The sequence below is a fragment of the Ahaetulla prasina genome, chromosome 1, assembly GCF_028640845.1.
Source record: "Ahaetulla prasina isolate Xishuangbanna chromosome 1, ASM2864084v1, whole genome shotgun sequence".
In the NCBI taxonomy this organism is placed as follows: domain Eukaryota; kingdom Metazoa; phylum Chordata; class Lepidosauria; order Squamata; family Colubridae; genus Ahaetulla; species Ahaetulla prasina.
This window is the reverse complement of record NC_080539.1, coordinates 344,697,329-344,723,246: the sequence shown is the minus strand read 5'-3', so window position 1 is coordinate 344,723,246 and position 25,918 is coordinate 344,697,329. Positions and strand designations below refer to the sequence as shown.

The 25,918-nt window shown below is 38.8% G+C and overlaps 1 protein-coding gene across 11 annotated transcripts in view; it reads left to right on the top strand.

Annotated features, from left to right (window-relative positions):
- Positions 1 to 25,918, top strand: part of SYNE2 (spectrin repeat containing nuclear envelope protein 2) — a 276,441-nt gene that overhangs the window by 102,861 nt on the left and 147,662 nt on the right. For 7 of the 11 annotated variants that reach the window (XM_058162907.1, XM_058162906.1, XM_058162910.1 and 4 more), the window contains 10 exons: positions 97 to 216; positions 722 to 1,010; positions 7,643 to 7,812; positions 8,603 to 8,909; positions 9,359 to 9,478; positions 11,186 to 11,419; positions 14,744 to 14,878; positions 18,904 to 19,170; positions 20,647 to 20,772; positions 23,380 to 23,645. In XM_058162907.1, coding sequence (XP_058018890.1) covers positions 97 to 216; positions 722 to 1,010; positions 7,643 to 7,812; positions 8,603 to 8,909; positions 9,359 to 9,478; positions 11,186 to 11,419; positions 14,744 to 14,878; positions 18,904 to 19,170; positions 20,647 to 20,772; positions 23,380 to 23,645 — 2,034 coding nt within the window. The remainder of the gene's footprint in view (positions 1 to 96; positions 217 to 721; positions 1,011 to 7,642; positions 7,813 to 8,602; positions 8,910 to 9,358; positions 9,479 to 11,185; positions 11,420 to 14,743; positions 14,879 to 18,903; positions 19,171 to 20,646; positions 20,773 to 23,379; positions 23,646 to 25,918) is intronic. The other 4 variants (XM_058162901.1, XM_058162902.1, XM_058162909.1 and 1 more) reach the window with 4 other exon arrangements.

Below are 25,918 nucleotides of genomic sequence, written 5' to 3'. Positions count from 1 at the left end.
AATTTACTATATAGCGTTAAGTGCTACTGTTCATGGGTTTTACTTTTTACAGCTTAACAGGATTTTCTTGTAAGTATTTATTCTATTTCTTTGAAGGCTTGAAAAGGACTTTAAGAGTCTGCAGAAGTGGCTAAGAACTCAAGAAGAAAAATGGCAACAAGTTCAAAAAGAGAAGACAGAACTTGAACATTTTTATCAAATTCTACTCAAACAAAGGTATTTTGTATTAGCTATAGCAACTCATTTAACTCTGCTCCTCTCTTGAGAGCTAATTTCAGTGGAATACGCATGTTTTCTATTGAAAATGTTCCTGTCTAAAAACGTATTTTCAAAGATTTGGTATTCACAATTGAACACAGCTTTATGTATATTTCCCCACATAGGCAAAAGAGTAAATATAATGATTTTGAGTTCTAGTTGTCAATCTTTACCTATTTAAAAAATGACTGTTGAATGCAGTGATGAAATAGAAGAATGCAAAGAATGTGATTTTAAATTTTAAAATCATTTAAATTTTAAATGTTGGGTCATCCTGTCTTGGTCAGTTGGAAAAAAAGTTGCCTTATATGATATGAAGTTGGCTTATATGAAGGTTATTAATTGACTCACATTGCCCAGTTCTGACAACTTTAATGGATGATGACGTAGGTAAAGCGTAGGTAAATCATTATGGGGAATAATGATGACAATTAAATTTCACATAATTCTTATTCTTTTACAGGGAGTGGTTTGATTCTTTTGATTGCCGAGCAAATTATTTGAAAAACTCAGGATTTTTCAATGATGAAGCAGTTCTAAAACCTGCCCAGTTTGTCTGTAAATACAAGAGGTTGGTTAATCATGTACAGAAAATCCTTGGAGTTTCTGAGATGTATTGTATAGAAAGAAAGCATTTTGAAGAACTTGTCAGGAACATGTTTTGCTGGGTGGAAATTCTAAAAAAGCCTGTCTTGGAGATGAGTGCTGAAGAATCTGAGATATCACTGGAAGAAAGGTTACTCAAAATCAAGGTACCAAAACTTACTTTATTTCTTTCTTATTTATTTATTTATTGAGTATGTGTTAGATAATATATATAAATATAAGAATGAATTGAATATATAAAAAGAATACAATTAAAGAGCATATTAGGACAGGGACGATAGGCATGCTGGTGCTCTTATGCACACCCCTTACAGATCTCTTAGGAATGGGGTGAGGTCTACAGTAGCCAGTCTAAGGTTAAAATGTTGGGGATCAGTTAGTGGTCTTTCCCACATTTAGAATCCTTTATTCTGTCACTTTTTCATTATAATCAGTCCATGTTTCAGAACCCTTAACTTTTAACTAGCACAAATTAAATTAGTGAAATATCAAAATAGTATTTTGGTAGTTCAGTATCAAAGCTGTAGAAGATGAACAGGCCAAGCACAATGGCAGGGTTAAACATGTCATCAGTAAAGAGTCATTGCATTCTCCCAAGAGACCCAAGTCGAGCACCCTGTGAATTCTGTTGACTCTTATCTGCGACCAATTTGGCTTGACTATTAGTAGATCAGATTCTTGTGTATAGCAGGGATGAAATCTACTTACCTTCTTTACCAACTCGGAAGTCCACACACCATGCGTGCAGACCTTCTGCGCATGCGCGGAAGGTAAAAAACACATTACTTCCTGGTTAAAACCAGGAAATAATGACAACTAGGTGGCGGGTGTTGCTGGTGGTTCAGCAATCGATACCGGATTTATTTTTTATTTTATTTATTTATTTATTTGTCATAACAATATATACAAGCGTTACATAAAAGGTTATAAATATATGAACGTATATATGAGGAGAAATGAGGTACTAAAAACGTGTATATACATAGGGAAAGAAACAGTAGGACAGGAACGGTAGGCACGTTTGTGCTCTTATGCACGCCCCTTTAGAGTCCTCTTAGGAAAGTGGTGAGGTCAACCGTGGACAGTTTTTGAGTGAAACCTTTGGGGTTATGAGAAGAAACCACAGAGTCAGGTAATGCATTCCAAGTATATACAATTCTGTTACAGAAATCGTGTTTTCTGCAATCTAAACTGGAACGGTTGACATTGAGTTTGAATCTGTTTGTAGCTCTTGTGATATTGTTATTGAAACTAAAAAAGTCATTGACAGGAAGGACATTACAACGGATGATTTTATATGCTAAACCCAGATCCAGTCGAAGGCGACGAAGTTCCAAGTTTTCTAGACCCAAGATATCAAGTCTGGTGGAATAAGGTATTTTATTAGTTTCAGAGGAATGGAGAATTCTTCTCGTAAAATACCTTTGGACACGCTCAACTGTGTTGATGTCAGATATATGGTAAGGGTTCCAGACAGGAGAGCAGTAATCAAGAATTGGCCTAACAAATGTTTTATATGCTCTGGTCAGTAGCATGGTGTTTTTTGAAAAGAAGCTACGTAAAATTAAGTTGACAACTCTTAGAGCCTTCTTAGCTATGTAGTTGCAGTGGGCTTTGGAACTTAAATCGTTAGATGTAAAAACTCCAAGGTCTTTGACAGGGTGGGGTCATCTGCGAGGCAATGTCCATCAAGCATGTACTTTGTGATTGGGTTCTTTCTTCCAATGTGCAAGACTGAGCATTTACTGGTTGAAATTTGTAGTTGCCAAATTTTAGACCAGGCAGATAGATGATCAAGGTCCTTTTGAATTGTGGATGCATTGTCAGTGGTGTTGAAAAGTTTGACATCATCAGCAAAGAGAACACAGTTACTTGAAATATCAATACAAAGATCATTTATATATATTATAAAGAGAGTAGGTCCAAGAACGCTGCCTTGAGGAACACCACTCTTGACAGGAACAGGATTTGAAAGAGCATTACCAATTTTAACTATTTGTTGTCTGTTTGACAAAAAAGCAGATATCCAGTGGTGTAAGGGTCCTGAAATGCCATAGGATTTTAATTTTAGGAGAAGTTTATCATGTACTACTGAGTCAAAAGCTTTGCAGAAGTCTATGTATATTGCATCTATTGATTTACCTAGATCAAGATTAGTAGTCCATAGGTTTTACAGTAGAAGTTGTAGATTGCATGATAATTTTACCTGAAGCCAAATTGTTTATTTGAGAGAAGGTTGTGCATTTCTAAGTGTAAGGTAATGGATTGGTTGATGATGGATTCCATAACCTTGCAGGCGACGCAACATAGGGAGATAGGTCTATAATTATCAACTAAGCTGGGGTCGCCTTTTTTGAAAACTGGAATGACTGTGGCTAGCGACCAGAGACTGGGAAGGGAACTGGTTCTAAAGGCTATATTAAAGATTATACTTAGGGGTTCTGCTAGATTACTAGAGAGTTTTTTAAAAAAGTAAGCACAAAGACCATCAGGTCCAATGGATAGAGATGGCTTCAATTTACTTAGAGCTTTACCAACATTTTCTTCTGTAAAATCAACAATTGTTAAGTTGTCATGCTCATTGATTGTACAAATTTGGAATGTTGGATGAGTGCCATCACTGTTGACAAAAACTGATGCAAAGAATTTATTAAAGAGGTTTGCTCTAGATTCTTCAGCATTGTATTCATTGCCATCAGGATCTTTTAGAGGTGGCATGCGTCTAGAGTTTCTAAGCTTGTTGTTGACAAAATTATAGAAGGCACGACTGGAATTTGTGAAGATCCTCTTCTTGCTTGGTGTGGTAATTTGTGCATTCAGTTTTGTTTGGTTGCATATAGTTCTGTAGCGTTTTTTAAAATTAGCTACATAGCCCTTTTTGTTTCTTTTCCAGAGGGATCTTTTTTTAGATTGAAGCTTTTTTATTGATATGGGTAGTTTGCTTTTCCTAATCTTGATGGTAGTTAGTGGTACATATAGTTCGATGACTCTGTTGATTTCGAGTAGAAAAACTCTATAGTGGTCTTCAGCAGTTATACAGGTTGAGAACAGATTTTGCCAGTCTAGAAATGAAAGATCATTGTTTATAGAGTCATAATTGGCTTTTTTGAAGTTGTAAATGGGAATGCTATTGATATGATGGTTAAAGTCACAACGTATATTAAGATGGAAGTCAATCATGCAATGATCACTGTTGGAAAAGGGTTCTCTTATTTGTAGTCCATAAATGGTATTGTTATTGTTGCAGAAGATGAGGTCAAGGCAGTTGTTTAGTCTTGTATTATTGGTTACAAGTTGTTCAAGACCTAGGTTAGTAACAGCGTTGTATATTGTTGTGTGGATTGGATCAGTTGTACTTTCGTTAGTTATCCAGTTGATGAGAGGTAAATTTAGGTCACCCAGGAAGATGAGTGGATATGGGCAAGAGGCAGCCCAAGTTAGTAATGAGGTTAAAATATTAGCATGAGTAATATCGTAGTCGGGGCTCTGTAGCATAGAATGAATCGAAGTGCGGTATTAGAGGATAGATCACATACAATAGTTTCAGGAAGAGAAAGTTTGTGGGCAACTTGTATGTTTTTAGATTAAGTGACTTTTTATAGAAAATAGCCACTCCACCACCTCTTGGTTTTCACGATCTGAGCGGTGAACTTGATATTCTTTGTTTAAAATGATGGAAGCAGGGATGGAAGAGATTAGCCATGTTTCGCAAATAAATATAATGTCAAATGTACCACTGTTTAGCAGGAGGATAAATTCAGGTAATTTGTTAAGAATACTTCTTGCATTCATCAATTTACATTTAAAATCTGTAGAAAGAGGTGTTAAAGAGGTAAGAGGCGTGCATACCTAGTTTTGAATGTTAGTTGGTTGAGGATATGTATAACTGGTGGTTGTATTGGAGGTTGGATGGGTGGATGGAAGTTTTGGGTAGTGAGTGCTTGGATGTTGGGTACTAGACTGTTTGTTGATAAGGTTTGTTGGATGGATGGTTGAAAGGCTGGTTGGAAGGTTGGTTGGATGGATGAACGGATGGCTGGTTGAATAGTTTGTTGGATAGCTGTACGGATGGCTGGTTGAATGGTTTGTTCGATGGCTGATTGGATGACAGTTTCGATGGATGGTTGGCTGATGGGTACTTGATTGGTTGTTGGGATGGCTGGTTGGATGTTATGGGTGATGGGGGGTTTGGTGGTGAATTTTGATTGAAGGATTTAATTTTAATGCAATTGGCACGGTAATCAATATATAGGTTTGATTCACCATTATCTTGTCTTCGTTTAAGCTCAGTGCGGAGTTCACGAGAACGTATCCGCTGCAGGAAAGATAGATCAGGGCGTGATCTAAGTTTACTGTAGGCAGGATTAGATTTAGCAATAGAGTTGATGGTATATATGAACTTCGTTTACTGTTCTCGTTTATGCAGATGACTCTGCAGAATCTTGGTGCTATTGATCCGTCACTGTTTTTATATTCAGGACCATCTCTGGAGACTGAAATAATTTCATTTGGGGAGATGGATGATGAATTATAATTTCCAATTAAGTTTTGAATTTTGGTGATATCGGATTCATTTGTGTTATCTAGACCAAATAATATTGCATTATTTATTTTTTGGCCTCTCTCTAAGGCATCTCTAATTAGTTGGTCAGTAGTAAATTGTTGTTTAGGTAGGGTTGAAGGATCAGTATTATGTAAAGGTAGATGAGTTGGGAAGAGATTTAGATCAGTCGAGAAATCATTTTTTTGTGTTGTAATTTGTTTTATCAGATTGGTGAAGCTTTGTTCTATAACTGATAGGATTTTTTTCTATGTTTTGTTCAATGGCTAGTATTCTTTTTTCTAGGTTTTGTTCAATAGCAAGTATTCTTTTTTCCAAGTTTAGTTCAATTGTAGCTATTATTCTTGCTTCTAAGTTTTTATCAGAGTTGGATTTTTTGGCTGGCATAGTGATAGATAGATAGATATATTTAATATTATTATTTTAAATAAATTATGTGATAAGTAATGAAGAAGTATCTTTCTTATTATTTCTATTTTAATTATTGAATAATTTTATAATTATTTTAATTATTGAATAATTTTATAATTATTCGATAATGGAGGAAGTATCTTTTCTAAAACAATCTTTCTCAATTACTATTTCACTCTCTTTCACTTACACTGGAATAAATTTGGAGTAGGGATACTGGAGGTGCAGAGAAGGAAGTGATGTGAAAATGGAGTAAGCAGGGATAGCAATTGTGGATGCTGTGATCCACTATGTTTATGGTGGAGATTGGTGGAGATTTAAAAGACCTTTGGGTATGGAGGAGGAAGTAGAGTGGGCGGTGGCGGCGGCTGTTAGAATCGCTGCTTGAATAGCTGTTTGCCGGTCGTGTGTACACCGGCAGCTGAGGCGGCGGCAGCAGCAGCCTCACTAATCCGGATCTCCTGAGTCCACTGGGCCACCAGAGAAGAATCAGTGGGGCCAGGGGTGGTCTGACGGCTGTCAGAATGCGGATCTGGCGTGGGTCAGCGGCGGGCGGCGGCAGCGGCTGTTTGAATCAGCTGTTTGGCGGTCGTGCCCACCGGCAGCGGAGGCGGCTGCAGCAGCAGCCCTCAAATCAGATCTTCTGAGTTCACGGGCCACCAGAGAAGAATCAGCGGGCCAGGCGGTGGTCCGACGGCTGTCAGAATGCGGATGCGGCGTGGGTCAGCGGTGGGCGGCGGTTGTTTGAATCAGCTGTTTGGCGGTCAGTGCCCACCGGCAGCGGAGGCGGCTGCAGCAGCAGCCCTCAAATCCGGATCTTCTGAGTTCACGGGCCACCAGAGGTGAAACAGCGGGGCGGCGGTTGACCAACGGTCGTCCGTATCCCGCAGCAGTGAGGATGGGCGGCAGGCGCTCAAATCAGGATCTACTGAATCCACTAAGGTCGTCTGAGTCCTGGTAGCGGTGAGGGGCGGCAGTGGCAGCCGCACAGATCAGGTCTCCTGAATCCACTCGGTCAATTATTTAAGCGGTTATTTGATCACTCAGATTTAGGTTAGATTTCTGAGAGCAGCCGTTACAAGATGGAAGTGGTAACGGCAGTTGAGTGGTAGTTGCCGGTGGTTTTGGAGGAGCGGTAAGCTAAAATTATCACTCTTGAAATATATCGTAGGGATCCTCAGGACCTCGTTTAATTGGGGATACCTGTTTATCCTGGTAGCGAGGGATATTTAAGCAAAAGATGTCATTTGACAATAGGTCTCAGAGGAGCTTCCCTCTTTATCAGCTGCTCTCGTGCTCACCGGAACCGGATCGCCGAACCCCCAGCTGTGATCGCTACCGGATTGCAAGATCCGGTCGGAACTAGGAGCATTTCACCCCTGGTGTATAGGTAGTATGTAATAAACAGTGTTTTGAATTCAACCCTTGTTCCTAATTACTAGTACTTGACCAAAGCACTTTATAAGTTTAATAAACACTTAATTGTTTTATTTATGTGATTTATTTATTTGTATCCTGCCATTATTTTTACAAATAATTCAAGGCAGCAAACATATCATACTTATCTTCTTCCTCCTATTTTTCCATTCCCACTGTCTCCAATATTGCAATGTCTTCCAATATTTAGGAAATTAACAAAAGAACTAGAAGCAGTTTGTTAACTTTCATTGTATGAGGTTTAACTGGAATGACAATTTTTTAAAAAGGGTTGTTCCACTTGATAATTTTACCATGTTATTTGGCCTGGGTGCTAAGTCAAAACAGTGAGTGAAAACAATTATCTTCAAGTTATTTCTTACAATACAGGAGATTGCTTTGTTGAAAGAAGAAGGCAATGCTAAATTGCAAACTATCATATCTGTTGGAGAACATTTGAAGTGTGACGATAAGAGCAAGAACCTAGCTATTGAGCAGATAGTTTCTGATGTCCAAAAGAAGTGGGACTCCACTATTCATCTGGTTATTGGCTGTCTGAAGTAAGTAGCCTAGATTACACCATGAAAATGTCCATTGAGCTGAAAATGCAGAAGAGTCATTCTATAGTAATATCACCCAGTATAAAACTCCTCCAGAAATTCTCCACTCAAATAATATTGCTGAAACTACGGTACTGGAAAACTGAAGATTTTTTGACTGCAAGTTTTTAACTAATCACTGCAGAAAAATATATATAAATAATAATAATAACAACAACAACAACCACAGAGTTTGAAGGGACCTTGGAGGCCTTCTAGTCCAACCCGCTGCCCAGGCAGGAAACCCTACACCATCTCAGACTGATGGTTATCCAACATTTTCTTAAAAATTTCCAGTGTTGGAGCATTAAAAAAAATACATTTTTTCTTCATTTATATTAAAATATAAATTTTATTACATATGGGTAATTTCTTTATTACATATGGGTTACTCAAGGCAAATAATGACCATTAAAATTATTAAAAATTACATTAATTTTAAAAAGAACGAATTTAATTACAAAAAGATCTGGTAAAGAAGGCAGGGATCCCAGAAGTTGATGACCACAGCTTCCTGCAACCCTCTGCCAGCGAAAACAGAGCTTGTGAAGGCCACATGTGGCCCTCCCAAGCACCGTTTTCGTTGGCAGAGGCATCACAGGTAGGTCTGCTGCTTCCAGAGTGGCCCCGCAGAACAGATCTAAGTACCCCATGGGCCGGATTCGGCACCCGGACCTTGAGTTTGACACCCCTGTCCTATATATTCAGCGATTAGTTAATTAAACTGATACTGATTTTTTTTCTGTCATAGGGACCAGGAACAACTCCAGCATCAAATGGAACATGTGAAGCAGACAGAAGATGCCATCAAAGCACTGTTTTATGAAGTAGAGAAGCAGAAGCAAGGATTAAACGTTGATATTCATCCCAATTCACAGCAAGGGCAAAGTCAGCTAAACAATTATTCTGCACTTCTGAAAGAAATTGAAGGCCTAATGTTTCTCTTAAATGAACTAACAAGGCAACGCAGTTCTTTGGAGACATGCACTAATAGCTTCAGTGCAGAATCATTGATGGCTTTACAGCATCTCTACCAATGTCTTCTTAGCCGATTACAGGTTGGCATCTTGGCAGGTTATTGGTTTGGAAGATCCAGAATGAAACTCTGTTAGTGTATATCTTGCAATATAAAGGTTCATTAGATGTGCGATTAGATTTGATTCAAACAAATAGTTAGGATAGGATGAAATGGGACCTAGATCATACCACTTCAATTACCAGTTGGATATATTTTTATTTATTTATTTATTTGTAAAAGTTTAATTAATTATTAAATTTATATAGCTGTCTGACTCTCACACGGTCATTCTGGGTGGCTCTATATTTATATTAAACAATATATATATTGTTTAATAAATAAAATATATTTGTTTATTTGTATATGGGTCCAGGAAGATAATACGGTATTTCTATGGAGAAGCCTAATAGTCTGCAGTAAATACGTCATTATATTGGACAACTATCTATGCATGTTGGTTTTAATCTTGAGTTTCTCCTTAAATCGCAGAATACAACAAAGCTCTTGGAAGGCAGTGTTGAGGGGCACCAGCAGTGTGAAGAGTTGACAACACTGTTGATAACTTCTCTAGAGGATTTGTGGGAGCCTGTGGGTGCAGAGCAAAACCAGGTCAGGAGGACTTTTGTTTCCAGTGAATTTGAAAATCAATGAACTTGAAAGAGTAACAATGCAATAATAATGATAATTTGTTAAACTTGTATGACTCTGAATATTGAGACTTGGAATGGCTCGCAGATAATCAAGGAAATTACAATAAAACCCATAAAACAGCAAGCACAATGAAGTGAGAGCTAAATTCAATGAAATCTGGGCAACAGTGTTTCCATCCCAGAATAAAAATAATGATTGATAAAACAAGAAAGAAAAATACTGAAAGTTAGAATTTTACGAACAACATCTTTTTATTTATTGGTGCAGAGTTTTTATCAATGTCAAATGAGATTGCTTTCAAGATTACCACATGAACAATTAAACTGAACAAGGGTAAAAGGAACTCTTGCTATGTGTTCCACGGCTGCTTTCTTACACAACTGAGTCATCTTACATAACTTATCTAGTAATCAGATAGGTCAGCTGGGAATCAAGTAAAAGTAATTGATATTCTTTTAAAAGCAATTTGGTGTCAGCACCACCTCATACTGTTCATTTCATTGAACAAGGTAGATCTGACTGTGCATTCCCTTGGGAGTACGGTGCTTTTTCTTTTACAGATAGTCCTCGACGTACGACCACAATTGAGCCCCGAATTTATGTTGCTAAGCAAGACAGATATTTGAGTTTTGCCCTATTTTACGACCATCCTTGGCACAGCTATTAAGTGAATCACAGCAGTTGTTAGGGTAGTAACACGGTTGTTAAGTGAATCTGGCTTCCCCATTGACTTTGCTTGTCAGACGATTGCAAAAGATGATCACATGACCCCAGGACACAGAAACCGTCGTAAATACATGCCAGTTGCCAAGTGTGCAAATGTTGATCATGTGACCGTGGGGATGCTGCAATGATCATAAATGTCAAAAACGGTCATAAGTCACTTTTTTCAGTGCTGTTGTAACTTTGAATGGCCACTAAATGAAGTGTTGTAAATCGAGGACTTCATGTATTTATGTGAATATGGATATCAGTTTCTGTGCAAATCAGAGAACAAGGATGATCCCTGACAAAGACATTGCCTTTTGTTTACTTCTCTTTATGAACTACCTAATTAACATAACATAATAACAGAGTTGGAAGGGACCTTGGAGGTCTTCTAGTCCAACCTCCTGCTCAGGCAGGAAACCCTACACCACTTCAGACAAATTGTTTTCCAACATCTTCTTAAAAATTTTCAGTGTTGGAGCATTCACAACTTCTGGAGGCAAGTTGTTCCACTGATTAATTGTCCTAACTGTCAGGTAATTTCTCCTTGATTAGTTTCCATCCATTGCTTCTTGTTCTACCCTAAAGTGCTTTGGAGAATAGTTTGACTCCCTGTTCTTTGTGGCAGCCCCTGAGATATTGGAACACTGCTATCATGTCTCCCCTAGTCCTTCTTTTCATTAAACTAGGCATAACCAGTTCCTGCAACCGTTCTTCATAGGTTTTAGCCTCCGGTCCCCTAATCATCTTTGTTGCTCTTCTCTGCACTCTTTCTAGAGTCTCAACATCTTTTTTATATTGTGGCGACCAAAACTGAATGCAATTCTTTATGAAAAATGTTACTAGTGTTTTATCCTAACTATTTTATTCTCTCTGATAGCATATTTATAGAGGGTGATAATATTGGCAGCTGTGCAAATTCTCTTGTCATTATAATCTTGCACTTTTTCACTTAAGGTGCAGTATGATATTCTTTGTCAAGTTGAAGACAGACTACAAGAGGTTGTTGCTCTAATGGACTCCATCAGTTTGGAACAGACATGTATGAAGGATGAGATAGATGCACCCCAAATTAAGCTGAAGCACCTTAAAATTAAATATGGACTTGAGCATGAGACTGAGGACATCCACAGTGATATACTCAAACATAAAAAGGAGATGGATAATGAAACAACAAACAGAGAGAAACTGGTAATTGCTAGCATCCCCTTTGTTCCCCAAGTTTTGTGGAAGAAATTTAGTAATATTCTGGGATAAATGTCCAAAGGGGGGGGCATCAAGAATTGCTTATTTTCTCTGATTTTTTTATCATATTATGTTACGTTGTTCAGAGGGAGCTCCTCCTTACCACTGAACATTGGATTATATGAAAATTTCAATAACTCATTTTACCTGGAGTTTCCACTTATTCCTAAATAAATCTGCCCAAATATTGAACTTATTTTCACAAGCCGTTTTCTATATGTCAGGGATCAGTCAGGTTTTTTGGTAGCATTGTATATCTGGAAGAATTTGTTGCACAGTGAGGCTCCCATGACTATAGGGTTTCCTGCCTGAGCAGGGGGTTGGACTAGAACAGGGGTCTCCAACCTTGGCAACTTTAAGACTTGTGGACTTTCACTCCCAGAATACCTCAGCCAGCAAAGCTGGCTGAGGAATTCTGGGAGTTGAAGTCCACAAGTCTTAAAGTTGCCAAGGTTGGAGACCCCTGGACTAGAAGATCTCCAAGAGTTTCCAACTATTCTATTCTATTCTATTCTATTCTATTCTATTCTATTCTATTCTATTCTATTCTATTCTATTCTATTCTATTCTATTCTATTCTATTCTATTCTATTCTATCAATGCAGATTTATTTCAACTGTTATTCAGACTATTTCTGGGTTCAAACAATTCAGTTATGTTTTGTATTTGCTTCCTGCTAGTAGAATGGTTCTTTATAATCCAGGAGAGAATTTCTGCTATGAGAATAGATGAAAAGGATTTTCCACTGTTTGTGCCCAGAAGCCTTTATCAACATTTGCTTTGAAAAAAGGCTGCTCCTTCCTCTACAGGGATTTTAGAGAATAGGTTTTATGGAAGACAGAAGCAGAATTGTTAAGATTTAAATGATCTGAATATTTATTTTATTTTACAATAATAAACGTGCAGTGCAGTTTTTCTTATATTTGGCAGTTTGAAGATATGTGGACTTCAAATCCCAGAAATCCAAATCTAAGCCCCAGAGCTCACTGAAACAACATTGCTAAAAAGGCATTAAGAGTTGTCAGTCTTATTTTATGAAGTTTTCTCTCTGGAAATGCTATACTTCTAACTAGGGCATACAAAACCTTTGCCAGACCTATCCTTGAATACTGTTCACCTGCCTGGAACCCACACTGTATTTAAGACATTAATACATTAGAGAGGGTCCAGAGGTATTTTACAAGAAGAGTACTCAACTCCTCTGCCCACAATAAAATTTCTTATACCACCAGGCTTGAAATTTTAGGCCTGGATAACCTTGAACTACGCTGTCTACATTCCGACCTAAGCTTAGTACACAAGATTATCTACCTTAATGTCCTATCTGTTAATGACTACTTTAACTTTAACCACAATAACACAAGGGCTATCAATAAATACAAACTAAATGTCATCTGCTCTAATCTTGATTGCAGAAAATACAACTTCAGCAACAGAGTAGTAAATGTCTGGAACACTCTACCTGATCCTGTCGTTAGTTTTTCTAACCCCGATACCTTTTACCTTAAACTGTCTACCGTGGACCTTACACGTTTCTTAAGAGGTCCCTAAGGGGGCATGCATAAGCACACTAGTGTGCCTACCGTCCCTGTCCTACTGTCCCCATTTATATGTACTCATTTTATGTGTTTATGGCTATGTTTTGCTTATTTATATCCATTTATTTGTGCTATTTTTTCACGTGTCCATGTCTATGTCTATACTGATACTTGTTTCCTGTACTTGTTGACAAAATAATTAATTAATTAAATAAGCAAATTATTCAATCACTCAATCAATCCCCAGCCAGCATTCTGAAGTCTATACATCTCCAAGATGCTAAGGTTGGAAAACATGGTTATAAATATATAGTTGTAAATTGTCTAAAGTCATTCAAGTAAGTGACCTACAGATAATTATAGTAAATAAATTGATAAATAAAGATTGGCTGCAGTGTGTAAAAGAAATAAACAACGCTTGCATGTGACCCTGTACGGAAGCACATGCATGCTCAGAAACTATTCTGAGATGGTAGGGATATTCTTAATTGAACTTTATACAGGAGTTAAGGAGTTCAGCAAAAGTTATTTAATATCATGTAAAAAATAATTTGTGGTGCTTTATAAGCCTGCATGGAACTTTTATTTTTTAATTGAAGTACAGGGTAGTAAATACTGTACATAAATCTTCCTCTGTAAACTTTAGAGCTGATCAAAAGCCGGCTTTTGTTTAGAAGTTGGGAATAATATTAAAAGCAATGTATGCGTAGGTATTTTCTTCTCAGCTAAAAACACAGAAATAAGGCATTGCTGAAATAAAACAGATGTGTAAATAGTTTTCAGTGCAATTACAATTAACTAGCAAATGTTGGGATTCAGTGAGTTGTCTCTGGAAAATGGGCAGTATATAAGTCTAATAATAAATAAATTAAAAAAGTTGTAACCTACTGTTCTGAACATCAGGAGTCAAAATTGGAAAGTTGCCAAATATAATGCAACATTCTTTTTTTAAACTTTTAAATATTCTTCTTCTCTTTTTTTGCTGTTTAAACATTTTATTACATTGTAGAATAAAATACAAAATGCAAAAGCAAATAGGAAGATGGGGGGGAAGGAGAAAGAGAAGTGAGGGGGCTCGGGTGGGGGGAGAAAGAAAAGTGTTGATTTCAGACTCCCTCTGTTGCAATTAAATAAAGCATTAACATCAAACCACAGCTTTTTACTTTTCTATAATAATATAAACTAGCCATTTCTATAAAGACAAATCAGTCTAGTTGATAAACCCAAAATCAAAGTTTCATTTTTTTTCCACCTCAAGCGGTCATATTCTTTTGACAGTAAAGAATTCTTTTGCACAATAAAACATTACTCAGAGGTTAAAAGTTCTAGATCTTATTAATTTATTTATTTTTCAGATTTGTATAGACATTCATTCCATAAAACAAGTGACTCTGGACAGCATACAACAATGACAAAAACAATCGTTCACAAATAATAATTATTAAAAACATTAAAAATGAAAGAACACAGCTTAAAAAAAGAACAAAAGTGTGTTAATAATAACGGAGCTGTCTTACTAGTTCTTTGGGGTTCCCAGGCCTTGATGGTGCATCCAGATCTTGAGGACCTTTCACTATTATTATCGCGTCATATTCTGAATATGAATATAATATATAATATAGTATAAATTCATATAATATGAATGTGAATATGGAGATAACATATAATAATTCTCCAACTTCTTCTGCAATCTTCGCTTGACTTAATTATTTCATTTTCCTGTCTTTTGAAGGAAAATTCCTTCAGAGTGAAAAATCAATTGGACAGAGAAGCTCCAGAATTGTTTCCAGAATGGTTGATACATAAAGTACAATTACCAAGCTGCTTAGCACTTGTATCGGAGGAGAGAGCAGCTGCAGTTACTGGGGTAATCTTTTATGAATATGAATATGAATATTTTAATTTGTATACCGCCCTTCTCCCGAAGGACTCAGGGCGGTGAACAGGCAGATAAAATACAGATACACACAATAGTTAAAAATATCCCTTAAAAAACTAATTTAAATTTGCCCAAATGTTAAAATAACACACTCCCCCATAAAATTACAAAACTTTAAAAACCCATCAAATTCAATTAAAATTCAAAGGTAAAAATCAAGCTAGTCCAGCCATGCGAAATAAATAAGTTTTAAGTTCGCGGCGAAAGGTCCTAAGGTCAGGTAATTGTCGAAGTCCGAGGGGAAGTTCGTTCCACAGGGTCGGAGCCCCCACAGAGAAGGCCCTCCCCCTGGGGGCCGCCAGTCGACACTGTTTGGCTGACGGCACCCTGAGGAGTCCCTCTCTGTGGGAGCGCACCGGACGATGGGAGATAGAGGCCGGCAATAGACGGTCCCGTAGATAACCCGGTCCTAAGCCATGGAGCGCTTTAAAGGTGGTAACCAATACCTTGAAGCGCACCCGGAAAACGACAGGGAGCCAGTGCAGTCTGCGCAGGATAGGTGTTATGTGGGAGCTCTGAACCGCTCCCTCAATAACCCGCGCAGCTGCGTTCTGAACTAGCTGAAGTCTCCGGGTGCTCTCCCTGACAATCTTACTTTTAAACATTTGATAGAATGGTTTTGAAAAGTTTTTTTTGTGTGTGTGGCATTTCCATAAAACAGTGGTTATGGTATGGAATGATGAGGCCTGGATTAGTAAGGGATATGACTTTACAGTAACCTATATATTCCTGTTTCTTTCCTTATAAGTTTGCTGTTTCTCTATTTTGAAATATCTGGTTTATTTATTCCCAGAATATCGCTGATAGGTAATCAGAGAGAAAGCATAGTTACAGAAAATTTGCAGCATTCAGACACAATTTAACTGTCCTGAATAACTCCTCTGAAAGTAATGAGTAGGATTTTCTAATTCAATGTTCTCCAGCCGCTTACCTGAACAAAAGTCTGTGGATAATCCTTTCCTGATACCAAATCCTGCATACTTCCATAAAGTTCTGTAGGATATGGACCAGTTGGTTTATTCTCCATAGCATCTTCATGTATCTAAGGACATCTATAAAAGGATGAGCGCTGAGTGAATGTGCTTCAAGTCCTTTCTGAAAACATTAGCACAACTCTTCCATAGCAACAAATTTATCATTGCTGTGCTTTAGGAATTAACCTGCTGCTATCACCTTCTCCACCCACTCTTCCCGCGGGGAGAAAAATGTCCCACAGCTCTTTAGACGATAGAAGATTGTAACCCTCCACTGCATTTTCTTTCTCAGCAGCAGGAGGGAGAGCAGGTAAACAAGTGACATATGGATTGAGAGACAAACTCATATTCTAGGTTGGTGCCTCCAATGCTGTGATTATTGCCTCTTGCTGTTGCTGAGAAAGGAAGCATCTCATAGCCATGATTGGTATTATGAGTTTATTATGCCAGCATTTTGTCATCTCCATTGGCTCTTGGCCCTTTTCTGGACCTAGTTCAAAATGTTGGCTTGATTTTCATAGTTCTTCATAGCTTTACACCATAGTACTCGATGGATTTCTTATCTCAACTGTGCCTGACTGTACTTTTGAGATCATAATGAAAACCATTCATGTGGGCTTTCCTAGGACTACTATACCGCCTACTATAGTGCTTTTGGCAGAGTATGTATGTTCCAGGTCTCTTCTATTAAATTTTGCCATCTTATGGTATCTCTTTGGCTGCTCCTGTACCTGGAACAAGCATCCTCTCAGAGATACAGGTGGCACCCATTTTCCTGGGTTCTGAAAAGCCCTTGAAGGTTGGTTTGGTCCTATGCTGTTGGGGCTGTCTTGCAGATGGGTTATTTTTGTCTATTTTAACTGTTTTAGTCAGTGTTAGATTTTCTAAGGTACCCAGAGTCTGCTGGAGTGATAAATTTAAATAAACAAACAAACATGGGCTACAAAAACTGGATAACCAACAGAAAGCAACAAAGAGATGCAGACAACTCGTAACACCAAATTTTTGCAGTCTAGATGTAGCTTGTATTCCCCACCAAATATTGTACACTGCCCTTTCCTATTTTGTTATGCTTTCGGCAACAAGTTAATGTCTTATGCAAGGGAGTTACAAATTTTTTGGCAGCAAGCCCAAAGTCTTTCGATAAGTAAGAACATGTAATTATAATCAGGGAAACTAAAGCAGAGTGAGAGTTTACAAATGCAAAACTGTTCATAACTGAGATCTTCGTGATTCTTCTGGCAGTGGTCAATCTATATAATCCATAATTATATCCATAATATAATCCAGGACTGAGCTAGATTTTAAATTATCGGTTTTAAATTGGGTTTTATTCTATATTTTTAATTCTAAATTAACGGGCTTTTTAGAATAAGTTTTTTAATTGTTTTTTATATTGTATTTATGTGTTTTTAAATGCCTGTACACCGCCCTGAGTCCTTCGGGAGATAGGGCGGTATATAAATTTGATTAAATAAATAAATAAATAAATAATGCTATCCATATAAATTGATGAAATAAATTCAAAAAATAGGCAATAAGGTAGTTATAGGATGGTTGCAGCTGACAAGACATAGTAGAAAAATACTCAGAACTAACAGTTACAAGAACCATCAGCATTGGACAGTGACTTTGCTTATATCTGCCATACTGGATGTTTTTTCCTCAGGTTCAACTTGTGAAAAGTTGAACAGTCCCGCTCCTTTTCTGGGAACTCTATCAAATCCATCAGGATAGTGTGTTAAGGATGCTTCATATCATAGGGCCAATATCACTTGTACATGTTGCAGACATCAGTTGTATTATACTCTGCTGCATTCTCTTTCTCTGCCCGTATGATACCCAATAGGGTACCGGGAGCTGCCACAAGTCTTCTTCCTTCAGCTATTGCTGCTTACTCCAATGGAAGAGGATGCAGCCAGGACCAAAGGAACCTCATGGACCAATGGAACAAATGAACCTATCTTTTACAGAGTCAGAGCATAGGAATTTAGACAATGGAAGGATTTATATTCCTTGCAGACAGCTGGTCATTTGCATTCTTTTCATGAATTATTGAGGCCACTTGGAGGTTTATCTGTGTTGTCAGGGTCACCTGAGTGGTGCAAATGGGTTTGGAGCTTTCTTGGAACTGTTGAAAGGACTGTGTTGTAGACTGGAGATAGATGATGTTGTATCCTTCCCCCTCTGTTGAGAGAGGGCTGTTCAATTTTGACATAGATGGCCTCTTTGACCCCTCTTTCAAACCAGCGGTCCTCTCTGTCCAAAATGTGGACTTTGCTGTCTTCAAAAGAGCAGCCTTTGTCTTTTAAATGCAGATGGACTGCTGAATGTTGTTCTGATACAAGCTGTCAGGGAGTGCCTGTGGTTTCAAGCATAGGTCTTTCCCAGTTCAGTTAGAAGATGCCAGTGACTCAACCTGTCCATCCTGTATGTGCCATAGTCTACATTTTATTACAGAACTAGCCCAGTGTTGCCATTTCTGATAGACAACAGCTTTCCAGACAAAGGTATTTTCTACATGATCACATTGAACAGTGCTGCCATAAAATAACCTGAGCTCTCCTCATGGATACTTTCTCCAACTGCAGCAAAAATACTTAAAGGCAGAGGAAGACAAGCCCATAGCCCCTTTGTATGTCAAGCTGCTTCATCGTATAGAGAGTAAACAGACTGAATCTGGTTAGTAGGGACCCGTCTCCTCCGAATTGTAAGATTACAGCCATAGAAGAAGAAAACTTTTAGGCCAATTAACTTTGTCAGAGCTTTGAGCAACCTTCTCCATCCTCATAATATTGTTCCTTGGAGAGGTGTCTGTACAGATGTGCTTTTCTCTGACCTTTACCACCCCTTTATTCTATTATTCTTTCACTATCTTTCCATTAAGAAAGCAATTGACATTTCAGTACCTGCTGTCCCGAGAAGGTTATGATTTTTCTCTCTTTCCCCTCCTTTCTCCTCCATTCTGCTTCTACTTAGCAGGAATTGAAAGGCAATTTGATGGAAGCCCACAATTTCCAAAGTTCAGCAAGCGAGTGTGCAAAGCAGTGGCAGAAATCAGAGCAAATACTGGCAGATGATTATCCCAATGAATCTCCGCAACAGCAGCATGGCTATCAAAAGAAATTGCAAGCAACATGTGCCTGGTCAGAAATGCCTCAAACCATTTTGCCATTAATGAACGGAAAGGTAATGGAGGCTGACCCTACTCCTTTGTCCATTATACATCCATCTCCGGAAAGCAAGGTAATAATCTCTGTTGTTGCACAACTTCGTTGAAGGACTTGGTTAAGTGCTATTCTTGTGCACTGCTAGCTCTTCAGCCAGGATAGCCATTAATCCATAATTCAATCAATTTCACCCTTTCTCTTTTCAGTTTCCAATAATGGAGAGGGTGGGCCACTGGCCCAGGAATACTGGTTCATGTGACGCTGAGTAGGATAAACTTCTCTTTATTGTTAATTTCCTCTAAAATAAGATTTGGCTTTTGAAAGAATGCTTGTTTTTCTCAGTTTCACATGTGCATTTTCAGATCTTTATTTTTGAGAGGGAGGGAGGGAGAGAGGGAGGGAGAGAGACAGAGACACAGATAGAGACAGAGAGATAGAGATAGAGAGATTTAAAAACCAACTGAGAAAGAGAATCAGAAAAAAGAAAAAAATGTGAAAAAAGAAACAACCAATAAGTGAATAGTAGAGAGAGCTACAGCATTATAAAACTGAATGGTCGAGTAAAATATCAAAATAATATGATTCTTGTTCCACATATTTCTGTATCTTACCACATTTTAAAATATTTGTTCTTTATCAAAATCAAATTAATATGCAGTTATTAAGTGATAGTCAAGTTTAATAATATTTAACAAGAAAATAATATTTTGAAGGGGAGATTCAACTTTTAGAATTTGTTTAATTCTATTTTCCAAATTTTTGAAGTTTAAATGTTGCCACCAAACATGGAAAATGGTTTGACCTGATCAGTATATTTCCAACATTTTTTTAAAGAATGCATTATCTATTTTGGCAATTAATACTGGTGTAATATACCATTGGTGATGTATTTATTTACTTACTTACTTATTTAATTAAGTAACTGTTTAATGTAGTCATCATCTCAAAATCTCAAACTTGGATAGTAAACACAAGAGTAAAAAACCAAAGGAACAGGTCTAAATAGTAACTAACAAGCATATTATATTAATTTACTTGAAGTGCAATATTCACCATAAATTTAATATTTTTTCTTCCATTGAAATTCCCATTATTGCAGTGTTGCATTTGCCAGCAATGGGAATTTCAAGGGAAGAAAAACAGTTGGTCCCTCAACATGGTGCCTTGTTTGCATTTGTTTCTGTCCAGCAAGGCACAACATTCCAGGTTCCAAAAATGAATTTTCTTTCTTTTTTCATGATTTTTGACCACTAAGGTGATCTTCTAAATGCGGTTAGCTAGCCAGATGTTGTTTTTGGGGGATAGGAAATGTTTAACCCCCTCCCTCATGTAAAGGTGCACAGTAATCATCTTAGCTAGAACAATGAATAAAGTGGAGAGGCTGAGACTTTGTCAAATCAGGTGAACAAGCTCCCAGCAAGATTTGTACCTGATACCTTTTTCTTCAATTAAAAAAAATAATTTGGATTATTGATAGAGGAGTAATTAGTTGTTCTGTAGATTGCAAAATAATTGATGCCAAATCAATGCAGTTACCTGTTTGGATTCCTAGCAGGGTTATCTTGAAGACCAAACAATTGCCGAGTGTGCTGAGCTGGAAAAAAAGATCAACGAAGTGAAAATGTGGACTGCAGAGTTAGATATTGTATTAATGAAAGATCAACTGAGAGAGATAGAGGTATGGAAACAACATGTTCATTGACATGGCTGTAAGCACTCTGTTAGTCTTTGCTATATCTTATCCTCCCACTCATCTTTCAGGCACACGAGAGCTTCATAGCTATTTCTGGGTTGTGCAATCTCATGCCATTGGATATGTGAGCATTTCAACAACATGAAGGGGATAATAACACAGATTGTTCCCACCAATTGGCATCCTCCTACCCAAAATAGCATAGGAGGCGTTTGTATGAGTGACCTCACCTACAATGGTGCTTAGAAGTCTGTGGACCCATTTGAACTGTCCACATTTATGCATAAATATGACCCAAAGCGTGATCTGTTCTCCACACAAATCCTAAAAGTAGGTAAATAGAATGCAGTTAAACAAATGAACTGAAAACCTGTACTCGTTCCTTTATTTTTGAAAAAAAATGATCCAAAGATACATATTTATCTGTGACGGGAGAAATGGGGTATATGGGGAGGTGTTATTTCCCCTTACTTTTAAGAAGGGGTAGAAAATGTCATGGACAATATGGAGGAAACAGTCATAATGACACATGCACATGCAGCTCATTATAACAATTTCCTCCCTATTGTCCATGACATTTTGCATTTTGCCCAGGTCCCCCTTCACCTTAGCAGCTTCACTGGCCTTGGTGCTCTTAAATGTGGACTTTTGGGAAGTATTTCCCAAAATTTACTCTCGAGGACGTGAACAGGTTACTGGGGAGGTTACATGCCACTACATGTTTACTGGACCCGTGTCCCTCCTGGCTGGTGCTGGCCATTCAGGAGGTGACACGAGGCTGGCTCCGGGGAATTATAAATGCTTCATTGATGGAAGGGGTTTTCCCCGCCGCCTTGAAAGAGGCGGTGGTGAGACCCGTCCTCAAGAAGCCTTCCCTGGACTCAGCTATTTTGGGAAATTATCGTCCAGTCTCCAACCTTCGCTTTGTGGCGAAGGTTGTAGAGAGTGTGGTGGCATGGCAGCTTTCCCGGTACCTGGATAAAGCTGTCTATCTAGACCCGTTCCAGTCTGGCTTCCGGTCCGGATATAGTACGGAGACAGCTTTGGTCGCGTTGGTGGATGACCTCTGGAGGGCCAGGGATAGGGGTTGTTCCTCTGCCCTGGTCCTGTTAGATCTCTCAGCGGCTTTTGATACCATCGACCATGGTATCCTGCTGCACCGGTTGGAGAGTTTGGGAGTGGGAGGCACCGTTTATCGGTGGTTCTCCTCCTATCTCTCTGACCGGTCGCAGACGGTGTTGACAGGAGGGCAGAGATCGACCGCGAGGCGCCTTACTTGTGGGGTGCCTCAGGGGTCGATTCTCTCGCCTCTCCTGTTCAACATCTATATGAAGCCGTTGGGCGAGGTCATCAGTGGCTTTGGGGTGAGTTACCAGCTGTACGCTGACGATACGCAGCTGTACTTTTCCACCCCGGGCCACCCCAACGAAGCTGTCAAAGTGCTATCCTGGTGCCTGGAAGCCGTACGGGTCTGGATGGGGAGAAACAGACTCAAGCTCAATCCCTCCAAGACGGAGTGGCTGTGGATGCCGGCACCCCGGTACAGTCAGCTGCAACCGCAGCTGACTGTTGGGGGCAAGTCATTGGCCCCAACAGAAAGGGTGCACAACTTGGGCGTTCTCCTGGATGGACGGCTGTTGTTTGAAGACCATTTGGCGGCCGTCTCCAGGAGAGCTTTTTACCAGGTCTGCCTGGTTCGCCAGTTGCGCCCCTTCCTTGACCGGGATGCCTTATGCACGGTCACTCACGCTCTTGTCACTTCTCGTCTGGATTATTGCAATGCTCTCTACATGGGGCTACCCCTGAAGTGCACTCGGAGGCTTCAGTTAGTTCAGAATGCAACTGCGCGGGTGATTGACGAAGCCACACATTGCTCCCGTGTAACACCACTCCTGCGCAGTCTGCACTGGCTACCTGTGGTCTTTCGGGTGCGCTTCAAGGTGTTGGTTACCACCTTTAAAGCACTCCATGGTTTAGGGCCCGGGTACTTACGGGACCGCCTGCTGTTACCTTATGCCTCCCACCGACCCATACGCTCACACAGAGAGGGTCTTCTCAGGGTGCCGTCCGCCAAGCAATGTCGGCTGGCAGCCCCCAGGGGAAGGGCCTTCTCTGTTGGAGCACCTACCCTCTGGAACGAACTTCCCCCTGGTTTGCGTCAATTACCTGACCTTCGGACCTTTCGCCGTGAATTGAAAATGCACTTGTTTATCCAAGCGGGACTGGCTTAATTTTTTAAACTTTTTGAATTTTAATAATTTTAATTGGGGTATTTTTATGAATTTTATGGGTCAAATTTGACGGTTTTAAATTTTTGGCCATTTATAGAATATGTTATTTTAATTTTGTTTTAATTTGTATATTGTACTGTTTTTTAATCTGGCTGTACACTGCCCTGAGTCCTTCGGGAGAAGGGCGGTATAAAAATCTAAATAATAAAAAAATAAATAAATAAGTATCTTGACCATTTGTAGTTAGAAATACAATGCATAGTAAATAGGTATTTAATCTGATTCAGAAAGACATAAAATGAAAATTCCTTTAAAACAAACAAGACAAGACCCACCTAACCCCTCTGATTTTCTGTCATAGGATTTGTGTCTGCAGCTAGGAAAGAAGAAAGCTCAAGCTTTGTCAGTGTGGTCAGAACACACAACAGTGGCAGAAGGAAGTCAGCCAAAGCACCAGGGCGCCCACAGTGTGATTTCTTCCAGTTGGGACAGACTCCTGCAAGAATTAATGGCTGCTAAAGAGGCCAAGCAGAATCAGTTTAATTTAGTCAATCGCTACCACAAATGTCTTGCTACTGTTCAGTCTTCAATGAAACATTTATTAGCAGAAAAAGAAAACATATATACGTAAGTTCCTGGACTGTTGCGTCGTTGTCATCTAGGGTGGGTCTTCTTCGCTGACTCGTAGGGTCCCCGCAGGGATGCTGTTTGCAAATGACTCTGGCCCTCGCAAGGGTGCGTGTTAGGAACACGGGCTACCTTCCCAATAAGGACTCAGACACCATTGTTCTCTCTGGATGGGGTGAGCCCAGATTGCTCTGAGTGCACACCTTTTATTGAGTAGCAAACAGGGGGTAAAGCATGATTATACAATTGTCACGTAGCAGATATTGTTATCCTAAGTATCTGTTTCCCCAACTGCCAAATTAGGTTATGTCTTTCTCTTGATTAGGTTAGGTCTTCCCTCTTGATTAGGTTAAGTCTTTCCTCTTGATTAGGTTAAGTCTTCCTCTTGCTTTGTATGTGTATTGAAAACTGTTGACAGTTGACTCAGTTGTCTGACCAAGGATTTTACAGGGCCGAATTACTGTTCAGATTTTGTACCTCGCAATGCACACTGACTCCACATTTCCTCCTTTTTTATTTTATTTTAAAATTGCTCGAGATAATCATATTTGATAGATTCCATTGCATAAGTTTGCATGGCCGGAGCAGGCCCTTTAAGGTCGGCACCTTCCATGTCAGTGAGCAAGGTTTTTTGTGAAAGGTAATTGTCATCCTCTATATCAGAATCGGAGGTAAATGCTAACAGTGGTTGTTTGCATGGGTCGTAAACCTGAGCAGCTACCAAATTCAATTTTGCCTTGGTTTCAGAAACCTCTGAGTCAAGTGCTTGAATGCGAGATTTTAAAAATTGTATCATACGTCCTATGATGCATGGTCCTACAGTACAAGCAAGCAATAACAACACAATAGGTCCTATTAAAGCAGATAATAAAGTGGTTAACCATGGGGAAACGTTAAAAAGATCTTGATACAATGGTGGAGAATAGAGTGACATACCCTCCATGGAAAGATTGAGACTGCAAACTGGAGGACATTCTTGATTTAGGCACATACATAGTACATTGATGGTACAAGTCTGTAGTGGCATTAATACAGTAAGTTGAATAATTGAGAGGGACATCTCCTCTCTTTTTATTTTTTAGGACCAGACAAATCAGTCGGTTTCATGTTGGTGTAAACACAAATATTAGCCATACTATCCTTGTCTATTTCTTATTTGTCAACCAGGCAGAAATTGTTAGGTGCAGTTTGGGTGTAATCATCTTCGAGTTCTTCAATAGCCAGTAAAGATAAACTTTTAGAAATTGTTCTAACAAAAATAGGTAGAATACAAGGTAAAATTATACATCCTAATGCAATCATACCAACTACAACTATAATAGCTTGTAAACCATATCAAAGTTAAGTCTCTTAGTTTTTTCTTTGAGTCCTGTACAATGCCAGATGATCAGCATAGAAGCAGCAGTCTTCCTTTAAAACCACACACAATCCACCTTCTTGGAGGAAGAGAAGGCCAAAGGAGCGGTAGATGTCTCTTGTAGGAAGAAAAAAGTCAATTGCCGTCAATCTTTTGATGGTAGGGACAGATATGTCGACCAGGGACTCACAAGGTCTCACCGTTGATTTGGATGTTCACTGCTGACAGAAATCTCAAAATACAAATCCTTACATGAATACATAAAACAAGAAACAATCAACTGTCTTAAAAAAGTCTTTTGATCGTTACATGTTTAAAAGACATGAGAAAGGGTCCCCTCCTCCTCTCTTTCTGAGTGAGAAAAGGCATTGTTGGAGGATTAGGGAGGGGGCCAAGGGGGAATAGAGAGCTTGCAGGTAGAACTGAAAAAGAAACAGCAAACATCAGCATTGAACAGTTAATCTAGTACAATATATTCCCATAAGAGAAGAGGTAGCTGGATTCAGGAAGGAAATGAACAGGTGAAATCATTTAAACAAAAATACAGAGAAGAAAGAAAGTTGAACTCTGTTCTTCACCCTGTCTAGGTAGCCAGTCCATCCTGGAGGAAAAGTCATTTTTCTTCTTTCCAGCACTTTTAAAATTCATACCCACATAAAAGCAGGGACAAAGAAGAGATGACACAACTTGGGGAGGGGGTTTACATACAAATCTCAGTTTTGTTTTTTAACAAAGGTACTATGTGGAAGACAGAGAAAAAGACAAACAATCAATAAAAACCCAACTCCCACCCTTTTTATTCATGTGTGGAAGTTGTGCACTAACAAAATCCATACTATCAAAAACTTCCAAAAACAAACCACATTATATCTTAGCAAAATCACCATTTGTCTTATTTGCTCATGTTTTTCTAACT